General features: G+C 37.8%; 1 protein-coding gene and 1 long non-coding RNA gene across 6 annotated transcripts in view; one reads left to right on the top strand and one right to left on the bottom strand.

Moving 5' to 3' along the window:
• Positions 1–24,059, top strand: part of LOC138735703 (uncharacterized) — a 320,545-nt gene that overhangs the window by 178,899 nt on the left and 117,587 nt on the right. Inside the window, exon 3 of one of the 5 annotated variants that reach the window (XR_011339891.1) lies at positions 15,423–16,078. The exons of the other annotated variants lie outside the window; for them this stretch is intronic. This is a non-coding gene — a long non-coding RNA (uncharacterized lncRNA). Of the gene's footprint in view, positions 1–15,422; positions 16,079–24,059 lie in introns of those variants that run through there. 5 annotated transcript variants of the gene reach the window in all.
• The window catches only part of ccm2l (CCM2 like scaffold protein), a 72,267-nt gene continuing 53,182 nt past the window's right edge, over positions 4,975–24,059 (bottom strand). Inside the window, exons 8-11 of the mRNA XM_069883922.1 lie at positions 19,760–19,823; positions 19,003–19,150; positions 15,389–15,527; positions 4,975–5,668 (exon numbers count right to left, since the gene is read on the bottom strand). Of these exons, the coding sequence (XP_069740023.1) occupies positions 5,406–5,668; positions 15,389–15,527; positions 19,003–19,150; positions 19,760–19,823 (614 nt within the window). The 3' untranslated portion in view covers positions 4,975–5,405. The remainder of the gene's footprint in view (positions 5,669–15,388; positions 15,528–19,002; positions 19,151–19,759; positions 19,824–24,059) is intronic.

Genomic DNA, 24,059 nt, shown 5'->3' with positions numbered 1-24,059 from the left:
TATGATTACCTCATGACCAGAATGACTGGTTTATCATGGGCAACAGCTGCAAATAGAGCTTCCCCAGCATATAGCTCCCTACATCAATATTGATGAACAAGGGGAGGAGTCACGTGATGGAGTAGTGGCCGGACGGAGAATTCCAGCCCTCTCCAGAAAAGTCGGGAAAAACAAGAGAAAATACAAAGGCACAGAAATAAAAGTTAAAGAAAAGTGAGTATAAAGGTGGAAAGAAGATGGAGACAAAAGAAGAAAAATCAAAATCAACGGTAAGAAGAGAGGAAGAGAAGACAACGGAGGAAAAAGGTGAAGGCCTTACCTGTCCGAAGAGGCCCGCTGTGGAGAGAGGAGCCCGCTACCTCAGGTCGGTAGAAAAAGAACTACAACAATGGCTCACAGAGCCGAGTAAAAGTGCGCAACCGCGCATGCGCGACTCCTCGCGCATGCGCAATGCGCATGAAAAAAAACACACCGACGGGAGGGGGGACCAGCTGGGGAGTTGATCTCCACAGCCGGCAACGACAGCTGCAGAACACCTGCAGCAAGAAGAGACCACAGAAAACAAGAAAGAAGAGAAGGAAAGGGCAACAAAGAAACAACAGATGGCCAACCCAGAGGAAGAAGAAGAGGAAGAATACAGTGAAATAGATGAAGGGAAAGGCAAGGTAAAGGATATACTTGCTATTGTTAGAGGATACATGGAGTCATTTAAAGAATGGCAAACACAGGAATTCAATGATTTAAGAAGAAGAATAAACAACACAGAAGAGAAAGTGAATAAAATAGATATGACCTTAACAGAAATGGGGAAAAAAATGGACAAGATGGAAGAACGGGCAGTAGCAGCAGAAATGGAGGTAGAAGACTTAAAAAAGAAATTGGAGGAATCTAATAAAAAAACTAAAGAGACACAAGAACTACTAGCTCAAAAAATAGATATAATGGAAAATTATAACAGAAGAAATAACATAAAGATAGTGGGCCTTAAGGAAGATGAAGAAGGCAAGAATATGAGGGAGTTTATAAAAGAGTGGATCCCTAAGACCCTAGGATGTCCAGAACTACAGCAAGAAATGGAAATAGAAAGGGCACATAGAGCATTGGCCTCTAAACCACAACCACAACAAAAACCAAGATCTATTGTAGTAAAATTCCTAAGATATACTACAAGAGAAAAGGTACTGGAGAAGACAATGGAAAAAGTAAGAGAGGGCAACAAACCACTGGAGTATAAAGGGCAAAAAATCTTCATTTATCCAGATATAAGTTTTGAACTCCTAAAGAAGAGAAAAGAGTTCAATACAGCAAAGGCGATCTTATGGAAGAAAGGGTATAAATTTATACTGAAGCATCCTGCGGTATTGAAAATATTTATTCCAGGACAACAAAACAGACTGTTCTCGGATCCAGAAGAAGCACGAAAATTTGCAGAACAATTACAAAAATAGACTGAGAGATGAAGACGGGTAATGAGAGTAAAAATGATCACGATTGATAAGTATGTGGGTAAAGACAAAAATAGACTGAGGGATGAAGACGGGTAATGAGGGTAAAAATGACCACGATTGATATGTATGCGGGTAAAGAGGTATAAGAGTGAATAGAGACAATGGGCATACGTGAAAGTATCTGTAATTAGAGGAAAACATAGATAGTATAGACAAGAATTAATAAGGGAAGGTAATGGAATAGAGAGAATAAGGAGGGAATTAAAAGAGTGACCTTTGTGACATATGAAAAGTGAAATCTTTTCTGGGGGGGGCTGGGTGGGGGAAAAGAGCGGTCACTGCAAAATCAGTTGACGCTTGCGAGTGGATTCGCAAATCCAAATGGAGAGGGGAGATGTGGTTGTCCGACAAGGGATAAAGGACAACTCAGGAGGGGAAGGGGAGATTGGGGATAAAGAAGATAGAAATAGGAGAATAAGGAAAATGTTGGATGTTGTAGGAATGTTGTCTGGTAAAGAGTTGAAAATAAGAAAACAGAAATGGAAAAGGAGGAAAGGTAATGATGGAAAAACGGAAAGAGAAGATAAACAAAATATAAAATGGCTACGCTGAACTATATGACTTTAAATATTAATGGAATACATAACCAAATTAAAAGGAAGAAACTACTAAATTTACTGAAAAAGGAAAAAATAGATATAGCATTTGTCCAAGAAACACACTTAACTGAATTGGAGCACAAGAAATTAAAGAGAGATTGGGTAGGACATGTAACAGCAGCATCGTATAATTCAAAAGCAAGAGGAGTGGCTATATTAATTAGCAAAAATGTGCCATTTAAAATAGAAGAGGAAATAATAGATCCAGCAGGGAGATATGTTATGATAAAATGTCAGATATATTCAGAGCTTTGGAATCTACTTAATATATATTCACCTAATGAAGAAGATCAAAAGTTTATGCAAGATATCTTTTTGAAGGTAGCTAATACGCAAGGGAACATACCAATAGGAGGGGATTTCAATCTGAATTTGGATCCAAATATGGATAAAACGGGGAAAAAAATTAACAGGAAGAACAAAGTAACCAAATTTATAATTAAATCAATGCAAGAAATGAAACTTGTGGACATATGGAGGAAACAAAACCCAAAAGAAAAGGAATACTCATACTACTCGACTAGACATAAAACATACTCAAGAATAGACCTATTTTTGTTATCAGCTAGTATGCAGGATAGAGTAAGAAAAACAGAATATAAAGCGAGAATGCTATCGGACCATTCACCCTTAATACTGACAGTAAAGCTAGAGGACATCCCTCCAAGAATGTATAGATGGAGATTAAACCCCATGCTACTTAAAAGACAGGATTTTAGAGAATTTATTGAAAAACAATTAAAAATGTATTTTGAAGTAAATACGGAATCAGTGGAAGATAAGTTTATACTATGGGACGCAATGAAAGCATTCATTAGAGGACAAATAATAAGTTATGCAACCAAGATGAAGAAGGACTATAATCAGGAAACAGAGCAGTTGGAAAGGGAAATAGTAAACATAGAAAAAAAATTAGCAATAAAGGAAGATACAACCAAAAGAAGAGAATTGGCGGATAAAAAAAATATTGATGAACAATATTCCATACCCAAGGCAACTATTGCCAGACCTGACCTTGTATCTGTCAATGCTATGAAGTCTCAGGCCTTCTCCTATTTTCTGTAGGTAGAAGGATCTCTCCTAGTACCTTGACTGGTCAAGGTGTCTGATCCCTTTCTCCAACTTCTTAGAATCCCATTTCCATTACTTTTTAATGACCAAATTCCCACCAAAATTATGAAAATCACCATGTGCCTATTTCAGTTCCAGTTTTAGAGTTTTAAAAAAAACTTTGGCTGTATCAAGTTTAAGAGACCTACATTTTGTATCAGAAATGGAATATTTGATAGATTCAATGAAAGTCAAACAGGAGATAGAGGAAAGAAGAAACAAAAAAGGCAAAACAAATCTCACACAAAGATGTAAAATCATGATTAAAAAAATATAGTGTACGGAAACCTTGAATGGAGGGAGTAAAGCACAAAAATCTGTAGAAACCGTGGTTGAAGTAAAAACACAAAGATAAAAATACATAACCCACATTTTGGGCTTGAGCCCATCAACAAGGTATGAAAAGTTTTGGCAGACACCTGAACAAAAGAGTGGGGGGGGGGGGGAGGTGTGATCTCAAAGGCAAGAGGTGATAGTTGGAGAAGCGAAGGAGGGGACAGCGGCAATCAAGGGGAGGAGGGATGAGTAGGTGAATAGAGAGGGAAAGGGGAGGAGAACTGGAAAGGGGAAGGGAAGGGGGAGGGGGAAAGAGGAGAGCAGATTAGCAGAAACCGGAAAAGACGATTTTAATGCCATCAGGTGGGAGAGTGTCCAGATGGAAAGATGGAAAATCAGGTGTTGTTCCTCCAATTTGCGGGTGGTCTTGGTGGGATTGAACATAAGGCCATGGACAGAAGTGTGGGCATTGGAGTGTGACACAGAACTGAAATGGTTGGCTACTGTGAGATCACTGTCACTGGTGTGGATGGAGAGAAGATACTCAGAAAAGTGATCTCCCAATCTGCGCTCTGTCTTTCCGATGTTGAGAAGGCCACAAAGGGAGCACCGGATGTAGTAAATCAATCCTGCGGATACACAAGTGAAGTAGTTCTTCACTTGAAAAGCCTGTTTTGGGCCCCGCTGGACTGGGAAAGGTGCTGGGAGGTGGGGGAGGGGGGTGTGACTGGTGGAGGAGGATGAGTACACGAGAGAATCATGGAGGGAGCAGTCCCTATGAAAGGCAAAGAGGGGAGGAGAGAATAAAATGTTTCTGGTAGTGAGATCCTGTTGTAATGCCGGAAATTCTGGAGGATAATATGTTGGGTGCAGAGACTGGTGGGGTGGTAGGTGAGGATAAGGAGATTCTACGTTTATTGTGTCTGTGGGTTGATGCGGCCGGGACAGATGAGCAGGAAATGGAGGAGATGCGGAGGAGGGTTGAGTTGATGGTGGAGGAATATTTGTGGAAGAAGGCAGACATTTCAGAAGATCTGGATTGGAAGACCTCATCTTGGGAACAGATGTGGCGGAGATGGAGAAATTGAAAGGAGGGGATAGAATCTTTGCAGGGGACAGAGTGTAAGGAAGTGTAGTTGAGGTAGCTGTGGGAGTTAGTGGGTTTGTAATATATGTCAGCGGAAAGGTGGGATTGGGAATGTGATAATGGACACGAGAGACAGAGAGAGAGAGAAGGAAATTAAATAGGGAAAGGAACATCTGAAATAATAAGGAGGTAAGGGATGTTAGTTTATGATTTTAGTTTCTTTCCAAATATTTCATCTATGCTCTGTGCCATAAAAGGAGTCATTATTGCACTAATAGTATTATTACAAGAAATCACAGCAAGATCATCAAAACAGTTAATGAAATCACCTTTCATTATTGCTACTTCAACATAAAAATATCTGTAATAACTTAAATCAAATGGTGTACCTGTTTTAAATAGCATTTATTATTCATAGTTTAGATATTTTCCTCAGCTTTCAAAGAATTCAGATTGCATAAAATCTTGTTGAGGTTAGCAAATATCTGTCTTTCATATTAACTTCAAAACATCATTGAACTGTATGTTTGTTGGAAAACTTACCTCAGATGTTTAAAATTAATTTGAACAAATTCTGTCAAAAGTCAAGTTTTGGTTCAGGTGATGGGTAAAGAGAGATAGTTTTAATACATGCATGTAATATTTGTTGAATAATGTTCTGCAATTTTATCAAAATATTAAGAACTTTTGAAGCATTTCATTGAGTGCACATTTTAATTGTGCGTGTCAAGGTTTGATGATTTTTACACTTATTGTTTTGAATGACTGAAGTAAATGTATTATTTAAAAAAGGTTAAGCAAAGTGAACTGACAACATTTCATCCATCACAATAAATCATCCTCCACATCACATCCTAAAGCTTCAATGTCATATGTGATATTTGAAATCATTCTTTCAAAGCCATCAGTTTCTGAAGGTACAGACCAACTGTCATAACTTCTGACTGCAGATGCTGATGTGTTACTCATGCTCCGTTTAATTCTTCCAAAGCTGTCTGTTAGTATTCCTCTTCCATCATTAATTCCAGTGGTTTCTAAAAAACCCTCAAAGTAGCTGGCATCTTCATCGGGTATGAAAGCCCGCATGCCTAAAGTAAAAACAAGACACTTATTATTTACATAAACATACAGCACGCTAACAGGCCCTTTTGGGCCATGAGCCTGTTGGGCCAATTACACCCAATTGACCTTAAACCCCCATACATTTTAAAGGGTGAGAGGCAACTGGAGCATCCAGAAGAAAACCCCTCAAACATGGGGAGAACAAACATGCTCCTTACAGACAGGTTCAAACCCGGTCACTTGTGCTGTAACAGCGTTGCACTAACTACTACGCTAAACAAATTGCCCTGTGTTAAATGACCAAAATTTTCCCTGCAAGAATTATTGAAATTACAAATGTATTTAAAAAATAATCACTCCCATGGATGTAACTGCTCTGAATGATAGTAGGTTTGAACTTGAACTTTGAATTGGAAGCATCAACAAAAACTCCTTGATAACAATTCAGCAGATACTGGTGAAAAAGATGCCTTGTGTTAGGTCTGCTTTGTTCATGAATGAGTGAGACAAACACCAGACTGAGTCGAAATCAGGGTTCTTTGTTCTTTATTACCGGATTGTAACACTTGCGACTAACAATGCTAGTCGGAGAATGCATTCTGCCGTTATCAGCAAAATGGTGATTTTTTATACCCTTGGATACATGCTTAGAACATCATCATATCATTACTTGTCCAATGACTAAAACTGTTGCTATCCTTTCCCTGCTAGCTTCCTGCCTCTCAATCCATCAATGTCTCTCTTATCTTGTAAGTACAAGGATGCATTCACATCTTGTTACAGCCCTGTACAGGGTAACTCCTTACACATTCCCATCTCATGATGTTTTACCTTACAGTTGACAGCACTTACTTTTCTAAAATGGACATTGTAGAATTTAGTACATTTTATAAAGAAAATTATTTTGCAGAATATTAATACATCCTTTCTATGGAAACATCTTCTATCAACAAGCAATGCAAAAATAGACCACTATGCAGTTGGTTATACGAAATATCTCTCATTGCATTAAAAATAGAAAATGTTAGAAACAATTGGGGGATCATCTGTGGAAAGAAGCAGTGTTGACATTTCAAGTTTGAGATTGTCATCAGAATTGGGAAGGAGAGAAAATAAGTTCAGTTTTAACTTGCTAAGATGAATCGAATAGAGGGAGCATTTTTGACAGTTGAGATCAAATGGATTCATGTGGTGGTTAGATGCATATAATGCTTCTTTGTCCCCACTATTATATCTCTGTTTAGTCACTGATTTACAAACTGATCATTCAAGCTGAGGAAGTATATGTAATGTTTCTTTTATTACAATAAAGAAACTTGGATTATTTTTAGACAAATAGTTTTATTAACTAAGCAAACAGCACTAAGAACAGAACACACACAGACCTGACCTCATGGGGAGGCTTCCATCTTGAATCTACCCAAGATGCATCAGCATTTCCAAGATGCAACATTCCTCAGATGGCATACACTCCATCTTTGATACCTCCAGGTGGTATAACTCCATCACTTCAGCATGCAGGAGGGAGGAGTCACGTGATGGAGTAGTGGCCGGACGGTGAACTCCAGCCCTCTCCAGAAAAGTCGGGAAAAACGAGAGAAAATACAAAGGCACAGAAATACAAGTTAAAGAAAAGTGAATATAAAGGTGGAAAGAAGATGGAGACAAAAGGAGAAAAATCAAAATCAACGGAAAGAAGAGAGGAAGAGAAGACAACGGAGGAAAAAGGTGAAGGCCTTACCTGTCCGAAGAGGCCCGCTGTGGAGAGAAGACCCCACTACCTCAGGTCGGTAGAAAGAGAACTACAACAATGGCTCACAGAGCCGAGTAAAAGTGCGCAACCACGCATGCGCGACTCCTCGCGCATGCGCGATGCGCATACAAAAAAACACACCGACGGGAGGGGGGACCAGCTGGGGAGTCGATCTCCACAGCCGGCAACGACAGCTGCAGAACACCTGCAGCAAGAAGACACCACAGAAGACAATGGAAACAAGAAAGAAGAGGAGGAAAGGGCAGCAAAGAAACAACAGATGGTCAACCTAGAGGAAGAAGAAGAGGAAGAGGAAGAGTACAGGGAAATAGAAGAAGAAAAGATAGGCAAGGTAAAGGAGGTACTTGCTCTTGTTAGAGGATACATGGAGTCATTTAAAGAATGGCAAACACAGGAATTCAATGATTTAAGAAGAAGAATAAACAACACAGAAAAGAAAATAAATAAAATGGATATGACCTTAACAGAAATGGGGAAAAAAATGGACAAGATGGAAGAACGGGCAATAGCAGCAGAAATGGAGGTAGAAGACTTAAAAAAGAAATTGGAGGAATCTAATAAAAAAACTAAAGAGACACAAGAATTACTAGCCCAAAAAATAGATATAATGGAAAATTATAACAGAAGAAATAACATAAAGATAGTGGGCCTTAAGGAAGATGTAGAAGGCAAGAATATGAGGGAGTTTATAAAAGAATGGATCCCTAAGACCCTAGGATGTCCAGAACTACAGCAAGAAATGGAAATAGAAAGGGCACATAGAGCATTGGCCTCTAAACCACAACCACAACAAAAACCAAGATCTATTGTAGTAAAATTCCTAAGATATACTACAAGAGAAAAGGTACTGGAGAAGACAATGGAAAAAGTAAGAGAGGGCAACAAACCACTGGAGTATAAAGGGCAAAAAATCTTCATTTATCCAGATATAAGCTTTGAACTCCTAAAGAAGAGAAAAGAGTTCAATGCAGCAAAAGCGATTTTATGGAAGAAAGGATATAAATTTACACTGAAGCATCCTGCGGTATTGAAAATATTTATTCCAGGACAACAAAACAGACTATTCTCGGATCCAGAAGAAGCACGAAAATTTGCAGAACAATTACAAAAATAGACTGAGGGATGAAGACGGGTAATGAGAGCAAAAATTATCACGATTGATATGTATGTGGGTAAAGACAAAAATAGACTGAGGGATGAAGACGGGTAAGGAGGGTAAAAATGACCACGATTGATATGTATGCGGGTAAAGAGGTATAAGAGTGAATAGAGACAACGGGCATATGTGAAAGTATCTGTAATTAGAGGAAAACATAGAAAGTATAGACAAGAATTAATAAGGGAAGGTAATGGAATAGAGAGAATAAGGAGGGAACTAAAAGAGTGACCTTTGTGACATATAAAAAACGAAATCTTTTCTGGGGGGGCTGGGTGGGGGGAAAAGAGCGGTCACTGCAAAATCAGTTGACGCTTGCGAGTGGATTCGCAAATCCAAATGGAGAGGGGAGATGTGGTTGTCCGACAAGGGATAAAGGGCAACTCAGGAGGGGAAGGGGAGATTGGGGATAAAGAAGATAGAAATAGGAGAATAAGGAAAATGTTGGATGTTGTAGGAATGTTGTCTGGTAAAGAGTTGAAAATAAGAAAACAGAAATGGAAAAGGAGGAAAGGTAATGATGGAAAAACGGAAAGAGAAGATAAACAAAATATAAAATGGCTACGCTGAACTATATGACTCTAAATATTAATGGAATACATAACCAAATTAAAAGGAAGAAACTACTAAATTTACTGAAAAAGGAAAAAATAGATATAGCATTTGTCCAAGAAACACATTTAACTGAATTGGAGCACAAGAAATTAAAGAGAGATTGGGTAGGACATGTAACAGCAGCATCGTATAATTCAAAAGCAAGAGGAGTGGCTATATTAATTAGCAAAAATGTGCCATTTAAAATAGAAGAGGAAATAATAGATCCAGCAGGGAGATATGTTATGATAAAATGTCAGATATATTCAGAGCTTTGGAATCTACTTAATATATATTCACCTAACGAAGAAGATCAAAAGTTTATGCAAGATATCTTTTTGAAGGTAGCTAATACGCAAGGGAACATACTAATAGGAGGGGATTTCAATCTGAATTTGGATCCAAATATGGATAAAACGGGGAAAAAAATTAACAGGAAGAACAAAGTAACCAAATTTATAATTAAATCAATGCAAGAAATGAAACTTGTGGACATATGGAGGAAACAAAACCCAAAAGAAAAGGAATACTCATACTACTCGACTAGACATAAAACATACTCAAGGATAGACCTATTCCTGTTATCAGCCCACATACAAGGGAGAGTTAGGAAAACGGAATATAAAGCTAGACTATTATCGGACCACTCACCCCTGTTATTGGCAATAGAGCTAGAAGACATCCCTCCAAGAATGTATAGATGGAGATTAAACCCCATGCTACTTAAAAGACAGGATTTTAGAGAATTTATTGAAAAACAATTAAAAATGTACTTTGAAGTAAATACGGAATCAGTGGAAGATAAGTTTATACTATGGGACGCAATGAAAGCATTCATTAGAGGGCAAATAATAAGTTATGCAACCAAGATGAAGAAGGACTATAATCAGGAAACAGAGCAGTTGGAAAGGGAAATAATAAACATAGAAAAAAAATTAGCAATAAAGGAAGATACAACCAAAAGAAGAGAATTGGCGGATAAAAAAATAAAATATGAAACATTACAAACATATAAGGTGGAGAAGAATATAATGAAGACAAAACAGAAATATTATGAACTAGGGGAAAAAACACACAAAATCCTAGCATGGCAGCTTAAGACAGAGCAAACTAAGAAAACGGTATTGGCAACAAGGAAAAAAGACAAACAAATTACATATAATCCAAAAGAAATTAAGGAAAACTTCAGAGAATTCTATGAACAATTATACCGAACCGAAAACGAAGGGAAAGAAGGGAAAATAGATGAATTTTTGACTAAAATTGAACTACCAAAACTACAAATAGAGGAACAAAATAAATTAACAGAACCATTTGGAACAGTAGAAATACAAGAGATAATAAAAAATTTACCAAATAATAAGACACCAGGAGAGGATGGACTCCCAATAGAATTCTACAAAACATTTAAAGACCTAATAATACCGCCCCTCCTGGATGTAATCAACCAGATTGATGAGACACAAAACTTACCAGATTCATGTAAAACAGCAATAATTACAGTGATACTAAAACAAGGGAAAGATCCACTCTCACCAGCGTCATATAGACCAATATCTTTGCTAAACACAGATTATAAGATAATAGCTAAACTATTAGCGAACAGATTAGCAGAACAGGTACCGAAAATGGTAAATTTAGACCAAACTGGATTTATCAAAAAAAGACGCACAACAGACAATATTTGTAAATTTATTAACTTAATTCATGCAGTAGAAGGAAATAAAGCACCGGCAGTAGCAGTTGCTTTAGACGCAGAGAAGGCCTTCGACAGAGTAGAATGGAATTACTTGTTCAAAGTATTGCAAAAATTCAGTTTACCGGAGAAGTATATTAATTGGATTAAAGCATTATATAAGGGACCGTTAGCGAAAGTGACAGTAAATGGACATGTATCAAAGCAATTTAACTTAAGCAGGTCAACGCGGCAGGGATGCCCACTATCACCATTATTGTTTGCGCTAGCTATAGAACCACTAGCAGAATCGATAAGAAGAGATAATAATATAAAAGGAATAAAAATAAAAGACAGGGAATATAAAATCAGTCTGTTTGCGGATGATGTGATAGTGTACTTAACAGAACCAGAACTATCAATAAAAGAACTATATAAGAAATTGAAGGAATATGGAGAAGTGTCGGGATACAAGATAAACGTAAATAAAAGTGAAGCAATGCCTATGAATAACGCGGATTTCTCAAAATTTAAGGAGGAATCCCCATTCAGATGGCAAACGCAGGCAATAAGATACCTAGGTGTGCAAATAAACAAAAATCTAGGCCAATTATATAAACTCAATTACAATCCACTAATGAAAAAACTACAGGACGATTTAGAGCATTGGAAAGAGCTACCACTAACACTGATAGGAAGGATAAACTGTATTAAAATGAACATTTTTCCAAGGATACTATACTTATTTCAGGCATTGCCAATACAACTGACAGAAAAATTCTTCAAAGAGTTAAAGAAAATAATAAGGAGATTTTTATGGAGAGGGGGGAAACCGAGGATAGCACTAGACAAATTAACAGAATGGTATAAACAAGGAGGCTTACAATTGCCAAACTTCAAAAATTATTATAGAGCCGCACAATTAAGGTACCTATCAGATTTTTATCAAACAAGGGAAAAACCAGACTGGACGAGACTAGAATTAGATAAAATAGGGGAAAAGATACCTGAACACATATTATATAAATGGGACGAAAAATTGGTACAACATAGAACTTCTCCAGTATTACACCATCTCCTCAATATATGGAAGAAGATACATGTAGAAAGAAATAAAATAAATTACCAAATACCAAAACTAATATTGACGCAAAATAAGCTACTCCCTTTTACAATAGACAACCTTGCCTTTAGAAAATGGGAAAAAAAAGGGATTAAAAGAATAGAAAATTGTTTTTCAGGAAGTAGATTCTTATCCTTTGAACAAATGAGAGATAAGTACAATATAACGGGAGATACAGCGCTGGCATATTACCAACTGAGATCCTACTTGAAAGATAAATTAGGAAGCAACTTGAGTTTACCAGAGGGAAGTAACCTTGAATATGTGATTACAGATACAATGTTAATCAAAAGATTTATAAAAAATATGTATATTAAACTGCAAGAAAAGGAAAATGAGGAAACAAATGGTAAAACTAAACAAAAATGGGAACAAGATTTAAATATAAAGATAAAAAAGGAAACATGGGAGAAGTTATGCTCTGGAACGATGAGAAATACAATAAATACGAGGCTGCGTATGATACAATATAATTGGTTACACAGACTATACATTACACCGCAAAAGTTAAATAAATGGGACCCAACAGTATCTGATAGATGTTTTCGATGTAAAAAAGAAAGGGGAACAACAATTCATGCAATCTGGACATGTGAGAGAGTAGAAAAATTTTGGGATGATCTCAATCAGATATTAAATAAAATAACAGAAAACAATATACCAAAGAATCCAGAGATCTTTCTCCTAAGTAACATAAAAAATAAAGAATTTGGAATTGACTTGGAGGATGCACAAAAAAGATTTGTTAAGATAGCCCTAGCTGTAGCAAAAAAATGTATTATGTCAACCTGGAAATTGGAAGATAATTTGAAAATACAACAATGGTATATAGAAATGAATAAATGTATTCCATTAGAAAAAATAACATATAGTTTAAGAAATAATATTGAAATATTCGAACAAGTATGGGAGCCTTACATTAAATACAATAGCGAAAACCTACCGGGAACAAACATTACCTAAGTTGATGGAAGGAGAAGAGAAGAAAAAAATGGACTCAGTAGAATTTCTGGTGTATTTTTGTTGAATGACAACATTGTCTAACTGAATTAATGCAACCTAGATTGTATAACTAAAATGGATGAGAGGGGGGAGGGATGGGGGGGTGGCTTGGGAGGAGGGAGGGGGGAGGGAGAAAAAGTCACTGTAAATGTGTGGAAAAGAAAAAGTGTATATCATGGCTATTGTGATTTATGGTGTGAAAAATAAAAAATTTTAAAAAAAAAAAAAAAAAAAAAACTTCAGCATGCAGGTAATATTCTTGAGGAATCCCTTGGGTTGGTAGTGATTTACCTCCATTCCATTTTTCTGGGTTCTGGGTTCTGCAGAGGCTAATGTGCAAACTGCCTCCATCTCTACAAATAGGCAGGTAGTTTGTGACATGGTTTGTTTTCTCTGTTGCAAGGCTTTTAAGTGCTTCCAACGCATGAACTCAAGGTTCTCAGTACCAAATTGAATGATCCTTTGTTAGGCTTAGTGTTCATAGTTTAGAGATTCCCACAAGTTAGAGGGGATGTTGCATTTGTTCAAGGAAGCTTTGAGCACAGCATTGAATCTCTTGCTTTCTTGGCCGGGTAATCTTTTCCTATGACAGCTTGGAATAGATTACAGGTAGTCCTCAATTTACAATGGGGTTACATTCCACAGTTCCATCACTCCCATGGTAAGTCAAAAAAGGGCAGTGAGATCAGTGTGGGCTCTGTGGCAACACTGAACATCATAGCCTAGCCTAGCCAAAATTCGATTCTACCATTGTAATGATGAAGAATTGTTAGTCAGACTATTGTAAGTCATGAATTGTCTGGATCTATTTTAGAAGTCTGGCATTGGACATGTGAATGACATGGGCTGCCTGAAGTAAATGACTGAATGTACCCTCAATACGGGGATTGGACTGGGAGAGGACAATTACATTAAGTTGCTTATCCTTCTAATTGGTTTGAAGGATCTTGTGGGGACAGCATTGGAAGTATTTTTCTCGTGTCTTGAGATAGTAATTAATCGAAATCTCAGAGAATTTTGGAAAGTAGGGATTACTAGTTGACACTAAATCATGTCTTGTGTCTCTGTTTTGATCTTAAAATACCATTTCCCTCAATTGACTAAAGATTGTGTTGGCACACGTAAAGTATTGATGAATTTCATCATTGATATCTATCCACACCGTTACCGAGATGCCGATAATATTGCATTCTGAATAGCGGAGGAAATGCATACTGATTTAAGTAAGGTGAGAAGAAATGAATGAGAGATGACTGACAAAGAGGACCAACAAATGATTATGTTTCTGAGTAAAATGACAGTAGTAGAATTTAAATTTAAAGTTAGGCCTACAGCACGATAACAGGCCTTTCCGACTCTTGATCTTGCGCCACACAATTACACTTAATTCACCTACAACTCCCGTACTTTTTAGAAGATGGGAGGAAAGTGGCCCCCCCCCCCCCCCGGAGGAATCCCTGGTAGACACGGGGAGAATGTACAAACTCCTTACAGACAGCCTCAGATTTGAACAGTGTAACAGCGTTGCACTAATCACTACATTCACTGAGCTGCTGGATGTTTGCTGGAACCTGACTGAGAGAGGAGGAAGATGGGACTATGAGGTACTTCTGAATAATCAAATACTTTTGTCACCATGTTCTTAAAAAACAATCCAATACTAGAAAACATAATTATGATTGTATTCTTAGAAAAAAAGGCACACAACTATCATTAAAAATCCTGGAATAATCTGAACAACCCAACATAAGTAAATATTGGTTCTTCCTTAATTCTTTGAAATATCTCAGAAAACTCATTTTATCTTTGCATAGAAATGAAATGGTCTTTAGATCTGAGAGGGATTGAAGGAATATTGCATAAGGTGTGAAAACCTCCACCCGTTGGGACAGTATATTGGAAAACAGTGGGCAGTAAGTTTTCTGTTAAATTGAATGTAATTTGCGGCACCACTGTAATTCTGAAGTCAAATTAATGAATCTTCTTCCCATTGACTAGGCAGATGGAGTACAAAATTATGAATTATAAATCAGATGTGATCTATTGAGGATTATACTGGTTTAACCAATACTTTATTAGGGTTCTGACCCAATACGTTGACCATTCTTCATCTCTCACCAATGCTGCCTATCTCACTGAGTTCCTCCAGCAGTTTTATTTTTATTGTGCTTCATTCCTTCTGGAGACCAAACTATAGGCGAACAGTTTGAGTTTGGCTTATTGAGTTGGTTTACAGAGGACAGGACAAAAGGCAATAAAGAAAAACAGTATAAAACTTCTAAACGTAAATCCAAATGGCATTCTTTTGTTCCTATAATGCTATGTGACTCAACTAAACCTCTTCTGCCAGAAGAGTCCTCTTTCAGCAGGTTAACCAAGTTGAAGAATGATTTCATCAGCTGTGATACAGAAATGGTTTTACCTAAAAGGAGGAATTTTCTTTTCTCTCCATAAAGGTGAAGCAAGTCTGCACAATAATCTTCTACCGGAGCACCAGTTCGATACTCATGGAGCAGCAAAGCAAACTGCTGAATTTCTTGAGGTGTCAACTTTGTTTTCAGCTTGTAACCAATGAAAGAAAAGCACAATTTGTGAGAAATGCCATTCATCCCATTATTCTTGATAACATTTATTGGGTTTTGCCAAACATAAATACCACTGACAACTTCCTATTCTCAAAGCATTTTCAATATCATAAAACATCTTAAAACATTTCCTGGGAGTGCCAACAATAAAAGGTTGCTGCTAAGCTAGAGATGAGATTCAAGAACAGATGGTTAAAAGTGTTGTCAAAGTATATTAGGTTTTCAAGTTTCTTTAAGGAAGAAAGAGAGGTAAAGATATTATTTAAATCTTTCTGAAAAGTTGTGCATATTTATGGTTAGATTGCAAAACCTTTCTGTTTTTGTTGATATCTGAGATTATTAAAGTTTTAAACAGATTTACTTCAATGATAACATCGAAGTTTGAACTTTTGAAGACAGCTCTTAATTTGGATTGCACTGGGTGTTTATGGTAGTCAGAAATATCAGTCAATAAATGGAACAGCCATGACGTTGACAAAGTTCAATATGTTTATTTTCTCAAAGAGGCATGGATGAAGGCTAGCAAAGAGGAAATCTATTTTTAAAGCTTGTTTAAAATATATGAAGAGATAAGCTGTTAATTTAATCCATTTGCTGATTTAGATCTCTGCCTTTGCGCTGGGAACAATACAACTGTTTACATACATTTTCTCGTCAAATGAATTATGACATTTGTTATTCTCACTGCTGAATGTGGTATATATTGGGCAGCTGAAACAAATATTCTGTCATGCATCAAAATTGTGCCCAGAAGGAACGTTTCCTGCCAGTAAATTCTGCCACTGATGCTGTTGAGGGCTGGTTTTATGGAAAGGCAAGGGTCCCACCTCTTCATTGTGAAATAAACAGCCTCTATCAAATAAAAGTTATTAATAAAAACAAATAGAGTTCCTACTTGGAGCTAGTCCAAGTTTTTCTCAAGTAAAAGATGAACAACTATCAAGATGCATGTTTTATAAATGTACGTCATGGTCACCAAAATGCACCAATATTCTTTTCAGTGGGAGATTTTAAAAAAAGTAACTACTACATTAGAATCTTTTCTGTCATGATATCTTTGCGGTGGCATAAATAGACTTCATGATTCACTCAGGATAAGACCATCAGTTAAAGAAAAGGCATTTGAGCTTTCAGAAGCCCATGTGTGCAATAAATATCTGACTAACAAATGGTATTACTTTTATACTTAGATTATTTATAACACATGAATAAAGGCGGTAAATATCTTCGTCCTAACCCGTAAGAAACTAGCTTGCATCACAATCTCTTTCCTGCACAACACAATCTTGACATGGGGGGCTACAATTACAACAATCTTATTGTACAAATATAATGTTGATATGGTAACAAACTCCATTGAGGAAGAGAAGGCCTGGAACTAGCTTGAGGATTGGAAAAGGGGAGAACACAACAAATATTAACATTTGAAAGAAACATGAATTGTGAAGAGAAGGTGGGGAAATATCAAAGTCCCTGTAATTAACTGTCTACAGATGAAAAGGTGCTACCTCCATTCTTTGTATCATTCCACAGGAATTAGACATCCCTCATTAATTCGGTCACTGGCCAAGATTCATGTGGGTTCTCCACAGAAGAAATGCTAGCAAGACCTCATATGGGTAGGGCATGAAACATTTGCCACGTCTCGTCTTCATATGATGTCCATACAGAGATGTTTCCACTGGGATTGGGAACGGAAATTCTTTTTTCCCTCCTTTATTCAGGGATGCCTTATTCTCACAGTACCACAGTACCACATGGCCAGTCTACATATTAAGTTTTCCTCTATATTGACAAATACCACTGGCATATGTGGAAAGTCCATCAGCAATAGGCTGAGTCGTGACATAACAGAGTGGATAGAGCAGGGAAAACATAGTTCATTCTTGGATTTTTAACACAGAACTTTCTCAAACAATTGCAACCAATAGACTCCTTTTTAAAAAAATCTCTTCCCTGTACAACAGCAATGGACCCAAATCACCCTTCAAAGTAAAGCAGCAATTTACTTGTAATTTTTCCAGTTCAATGTATTGCATTTGGTGCTCAGAGGATGGTCCTCCCTACCAAATTCAGGTGGCAGAACTCTCCATTTATTCCCCAAAGGCAAACGTGAACTTCCTCTTCGCTGCCACTTTGACCACACTATCTTAGGCTACCTACGTTGTTTCAACAATGCTTAGGATGTGTTTGAGCTGAGCACCTCATCTTCAATCTGGCTACATTAAAGCCAGTGGGATTCAAAAATTTGACTATTTGTGGTAACTACTATTTTCCCCCTCCCTCTACAGCTCTGCCTGTACCTTTATGTTTCAATTTGTTCCTCTTCCGTCTCTAACAACCTACTGCTCTATTTTAAACTAATCGTTCCCTTGATAATTATAGCACTGCACCCTATATCCCACACATTGCTTCTGTTTTCTCCACCTCTGTTCCTCTCTGTAGCTTAATCACATGGATGTTTTCTCATATTTTTATTTTTGACAAAGGATCTTTGACCTAAAACATCAGGCATGCTCCTTTCTCTAAGAATACTGCTTGACCTGTTGAGTGTTTCCAGTATTTTTTTGCACTTAGGTCCAGTGTCCAAAAGAAAGTTTCTCCCCCATGGAGTTCAAAGAAGAAACATGTATTCAGCTAATGTAGAATTCAATTTCCAGGTTACCTAAAAGGATAAGTATAAGGACATTCTGTGGAACTGAGCAATCTCTACAAGGTTGATCAAACAGCATCCATGATTAGAATGCCAATCAATGTTTAAGGTTTGAACTTTTTTTAAAATCAAGATACATTTCATACCCAACATCAGACATGGTGGCACGGATGGTGTAGCGGGTTAGCGCAAGGCCTTTACAGTGCCAGTGATCGGGACTGGGGTTCGAATCCCATGCTGTCTGTAAGGAGTTTGTACATCCTTCACATGTTTGCATGGGCTCCCCCCCCCCACCCCCAGGGGCAGCGGTTTCATCCCACTGCTCAATACATACTGGGGGTGTAGTTTAATTAGGTATAAATTAGGCGGCACAGACTTGTGGGCTGAAATTGGCTGTTACTGTTTTCACGTCTAAATTTAAAAAATCTGTAATAAAGACTGACAGCTTGACCAAGGATGCAAAGGGCTGAAAATCAGGAAGGCAAGATTGAAAAAGAGTTCAACCAGGAAAAAAAGCTATGATTTAGAAATTGCGGTGATATGTTTGACCAACCTCTGAGATACAGATATGGGGTGGGCTAAAAACACAGAACAAAGTGAGAAAGAATTGATAAACATGTTCAATCTGTCTATGAAGATTTCAGAAGGCATATATTAAAGGTGAGAGGGGAAATATTTAAAAGGGACCTGTGGGGCACCTTGTTCACACAGATGGTGGCGGATTTCTAGAATGAGCTACCAGAGAAGGTAGTGGAGGATGACTGTACGATTGTATACATTCACCCAGCATTTACTTACGGTTGCCATATAATCCTGCAGCAGATCAGCTCCTGTGTTACTCTGGTCACTCTCACTGCCAACTGTTCCTTGGCTGAATTGTGATTTTCTGCATGAAGGGGAAGAGCTGCCACAGCAGTAAGGATCAAATGTGTCCTGTGATCCATCACTGCTCTCAAAAAAAGTTAAAAACAGAGGCACTTGTGTTATATAGAGAATTTAGGTTAAAATGACTTAAGTTAAAATGTGATGATTAATCATAAACAGGGAAGCCAGAACGGACAGGGAGCTTACTAGCAGCCAAGGACAAAAGGTTCTGCTGAATATGTTTTTTTAAACCTATCTTTTCATGGTCATAGTGAGAGACATGCAGGAGACAAAAGATTGATAAGAAGGGTGAGAAACAGAATTTAGTGTATGTAGAGTTCGCAGCGTACGTAACGAACGTGATAATTAAAAATGCAGTTATACTTAGAATGCTTTTGCAATACTAACCAATGAAAACAGTATTAATAAGAAGGGGAAGGGCAAACAATAAGGGTATAAAAATCAATGCACTGTATGTATCGGGGCTTAACTGGTGAGAAACCAGTTGAGTCCAACTCTGCAGACTTGTAAATAAAGCTTGTCGTGTCATCAGTTTTAAAGAGACTCATGTGTGAGAAGTTTTATTTCTGACAACTTGAATTTCAATTAACTTTGAAATGGGGAAGCAATAAAACCTATTCCTGATGTTTTAAGCAAGGTCATTTCCAAAGACTAGGGGAACTGTACTTACAAAGAGCTGCAGCAGCTAAAATCTGCTTCGTAGCCGTAGGTCTCAGCTGTTTGTCTACTGTCACCTGCAGAATCAGTAAAAAGGAGATTTGAGTGTTCAGTTACAGAGGCGTTTTATGACAGATCAAGTATATTTTTTAAATGGTGATTATACAGAGTGAGAAATACAAACTCTTTGCTGAAATTGAAGAATTAACAAATGAGGCTAAATATTTTCACTTTTAAATATTCAAAGTCTCTGCCTTACTTTTGTGCCTTTATTTAGAGTCAAAAAAAGGCAAGTTTCTTGTTTGTGAAGTTTGCCAAAAATTCTAATGCAGTTCCAAGCACAAAATAGCCAAAGGGAGAAGCTATCAGTAAGTCTACGCTACAAACACAGGGTGGAATGGAATAGCCTGCTGAGTAACCAACAAATAATGATGCACAACTTCATAATTTTAATCTTCATACCAAAATGTGGCACTTGGGGTGCTATGTAGGTATCCCCTCTCTCCTGGCCCCTCCCAGCCTTGTAGGTAATGTTGATCTTTTTTTAACCCACTAAGAACGAAAGTAATGAATTACTGACAATCATTAAATATAAAATAAAATCACAGTAAAGTGACAGATTGGATTTTTCTTTAAATGTAATTTTTTTTGTTTTATTCATGTGATAAAATCTTTAAATAAAGTTTAAAATAAAGAGACAGGTTGGCATCACAGTATTATTTCACTTCAGTTCCACCTTACATATGATTATGTTTTTTTTAACAATTCCCTGATATTTAACGAATAATGTCGCCTATTCAGTAAAACCTGAGTTCAGAAAGATCTGGTAACTTGTTGGCTAATACCTACAAGAGTATTCATGAGCAGCAGAGTATAATAAAGTTGAGGTGAAAATAAAATGACATCAATGTGCTGTTTGTGGTAAACCAGTGTATGTATATATTTATCTGTTTGGCCACACCCATTAGCTGACTGTACCTGTGGCCCCTCTCACAGGCTCCTGAATAAAGGTGACTGTCCCTCAGCCCCCTTCTCAGTTCGGGACAGTCGACCAGCAGGGATGTGCCTTCATTCTATTGCTAATAAAAGCCTATCAGTTTTGGTCAACTTCTGTCTTTGGAGTCACTGTTAACGATTCCATTTCTGTGCAACTTGGTTACAACTTTTAGATAAATAAATGTAAATGTTTAACTTTTAAATTTCAGTAACTTGTGTGATGTTTAGTATGCTGGTTTTTATAATGGATTAACGTGCCTAAAAGAATGTCCTTGTCCAGATTTCAAGAGTGGCCATGAAACCTGCCAATCCAAGGCGCTGCGATTAATTGATGTGAATTAAAAGATACCGTAGCTGCAAGACGCACTTAATATTCATGTTATCAATATTTAAATAGACTTGTGAGTGCTTGGCTTTAATAAATCCAAACTTTCAACCTGAATTACTTCTTTGTGATTGTTAAGAAAGAGAAGCTACTCACTTATAATGCAGGAAAACAAACCAGAGGCGAGCAATCTATTTATATTTTAATGTCAGGCTGCAGCATTACGCATTCAGATCATTTTTCCAATAAATAGTGAGGAAGGGTATTTCAGAGAATCCTCAAAGATTAAAGATGATCCCACTTCTGTTAAAAAATAGGTTGTATACTCTTTTTATTAGCCCGATGCTAAGGGCTGGATTGTACTGGATTTGACACAACATACTTCCTTGTACTTTGTCAGGATGATTTGCTACGATGAGTTGGGCAATGAGATCCAGGGGACAATGGACTGTGGACAGTTCACTCTGGGGATGGTGCGATACACCACCTCCCCTGGAACACCTCCAAAGACTTTGATAGAGGGTGAAACCAGGAAGAGTGCATGGTCTCCTGCTGGAGGATTTTAACAGCTTTCCAAAATCCCTGTCATTAAAATACTGAAAAAAATTAAGATGGCTATTTTTTTCCTTTAAAAAGCAGAAGACCATATTTAAAAAGAAACAGAAATACATGGGGCGGCATGGTTAGTGTAGCAGTTAGCGCAATGCTGTAACAGAGCCAGTGACTGGGGCTTGAGTCCGTCGCTGACTGTAAGGTGTGTGTACATTCTCCCCCTGTCTGCCTGGACTTCCTCCCACAGTTAAAAATGTACTGGAGGTTGTAGATCAATGGGGCAGCATGGGCTCACGGGCTGGAAGGGGCTGTTACCGTACTGTATGACTAAATTTAAAACAAAGAACTAAAATAATGCAAGATCATTAAAAAAAAATCACCTTCCATTCCATAGAACCATCGAACATTACAGCACAGAAAACAGGCCATTTGGCCCTTCTCATCTGTGCTGACCAGCACTCTGCTAGTCCCACTGACCTGCTCCCATTCCATAACCCTCCAGGCCTCTCCCATCTCTGTATCTATCCAATCTATTCTTAAAACTTAAGATCAAGCCCACATTCACCACATCAGATAGGAGCCCATTCCACACTCCCATCACTCTCTGAGTGAAGAACTTTCCCTAATGTTCCCCCTAAACCTTCCCCCTTTCAGCTTAAAAGTATGACCCCTTAGATTTATCTCCCCAATCAAAGTTGAAAAAGCCTACTCATATCTACTCTGTCTATACTTCTCATAATCTTGTAATCCTCTATCAAATCTTCCCTCATTCTTCTTTGCTCCAAGTAATAAAGTCCTAACCTGTTTACTCTTTCCCTGTAACTCAACTCCTGAAGACCTGGCAACATGCTAGTAAATCTTCTCTGCACTCTTTCAATCTTATTGTTATCCTTCCTGTAGTTCGGTGACCAGAACTGCACACATTATTCCGAATTTGGCCTCACCAATGTCTTAAACAACTTCAACATAAGATCCCAACTTCTATACTCAATACTTTGATTTATAAAAGCTAAGATGCCAAAAGCTTTCTTTACAACCCTGTCCACATGCGACACCACCTTCGGGGAACAATGTATCTGTATTCACAGATCTCTTTTCTCCTCCACACTCCTTAGTGCCCGACCATTTACTGTGTATGTCCTACCTTGGTTTGCCCTTCCAAGATGTATCACCTCACACGTCTGCATTAAGCTCCATCTGCTATTTTTTTGGCCGATTCTCCAAGTTAGTTCAGATCCCTCTGCAAACTTTGAAAACCTTTGTCGCTGTCCACAATGTCTCCTATCTTTGTGTTATCATCAAACTTGCTGATCAAATTTACCACATTATTATCCAGATCATTAATATAAGTAACAAACCACAATGGTCCTAACACAGATCCCTGAGGCACACCACTAGTCACAGGCCTCCAGTCTAAGAAGCAACCATCCACAACCACTCTCTGTTTTCTCACACACAGCTAATTTTGAATCCAGTTTGCAACTTCTCCCTGGGTACCTAATGTTTTAACCTTCTAACATCCCATGTAGGGCCTTGCCAAAGGCTTTACTAAACTCCACGTAGACAACATTCACTGCCTTTTCTTCATCTACCTTCTTGGTAACTTCCTCAAAAAACTCTACAAGATTCGTTAAACATGACCTACCATGCAGAAAGCCATGCTGACAGCCCTTAATCAGCCCATGGCTGTCCAACTATCTATATATCCTTCCTCTCAGAACTCCTTCCAATAATTTACCAACTACTGAAATCAGGCTCACCGGCCTGAAATTCCGAGTTAACTTTTGGAGCCTTTTTTAAACAACGGGACAACATGAGCTGTCCTCCAATCCTCTGGTACCTCACCGATGGCTAAGGTCATTTTGAATATATCTGCCAGGACCCCTGCAATTTCTATACAAGTCTTCCTCAATAGCCAAGGGAATATCATATCTGACCCGTGGATTTATCTACCTTAATTCACTGTAAGGCAACAAGCACTTCCTCCTCCTTAATTTCCATATGCTCCATGACACTTCTGTTTGTTTCCCTTCCTTCCTTAAGCACTTAGTCAGTTTCCCGCATAAATACTGATGCAAAAAAACTGTTTAAGATCTCCCCCATTCCGTGAGACTCCACACATTGTTGGCCACTCTGATCATCCGGGGGACCAATTTTGTCCCATTCTATCCTTTTACTCTTAATATACTTGTAGCAACCCTTTGGGTTTACCTTCACATTATCTGCCAAATGAACCTCATGTTCCCCTTCAGTTTCCAATTTGCTGCCCCAGCATCCCCATTCAAAGTCCACGAAGTTCTTGATCCTACAAGGAATGGAATTTTATTGGAAATGATGGCAATTCCTCAAAGAATTGCAGTACAATTGATATTTATGATCATTTCAGTGAAATTATCCAAGAAAATTAGCACACTATTTACTTCATAATTTCAAAGGAAAT

Source organism: Narcine bancroftii, chromosome 6 (assembly GCF_036971445.1).
Source record: "Narcine bancroftii isolate sNarBan1 chromosome 6, sNarBan1.hap1, whole genome shotgun sequence".
Classification (NCBI taxonomy): Eukaryota; Metazoa; Chordata; class Chondrichthyes; order Torpediniformes; family Narcinidae; genus Narcine; species Narcine bancroftii.
This window is presented reverse-complemented; position numbering and strand designations above follow the sequence as displayed.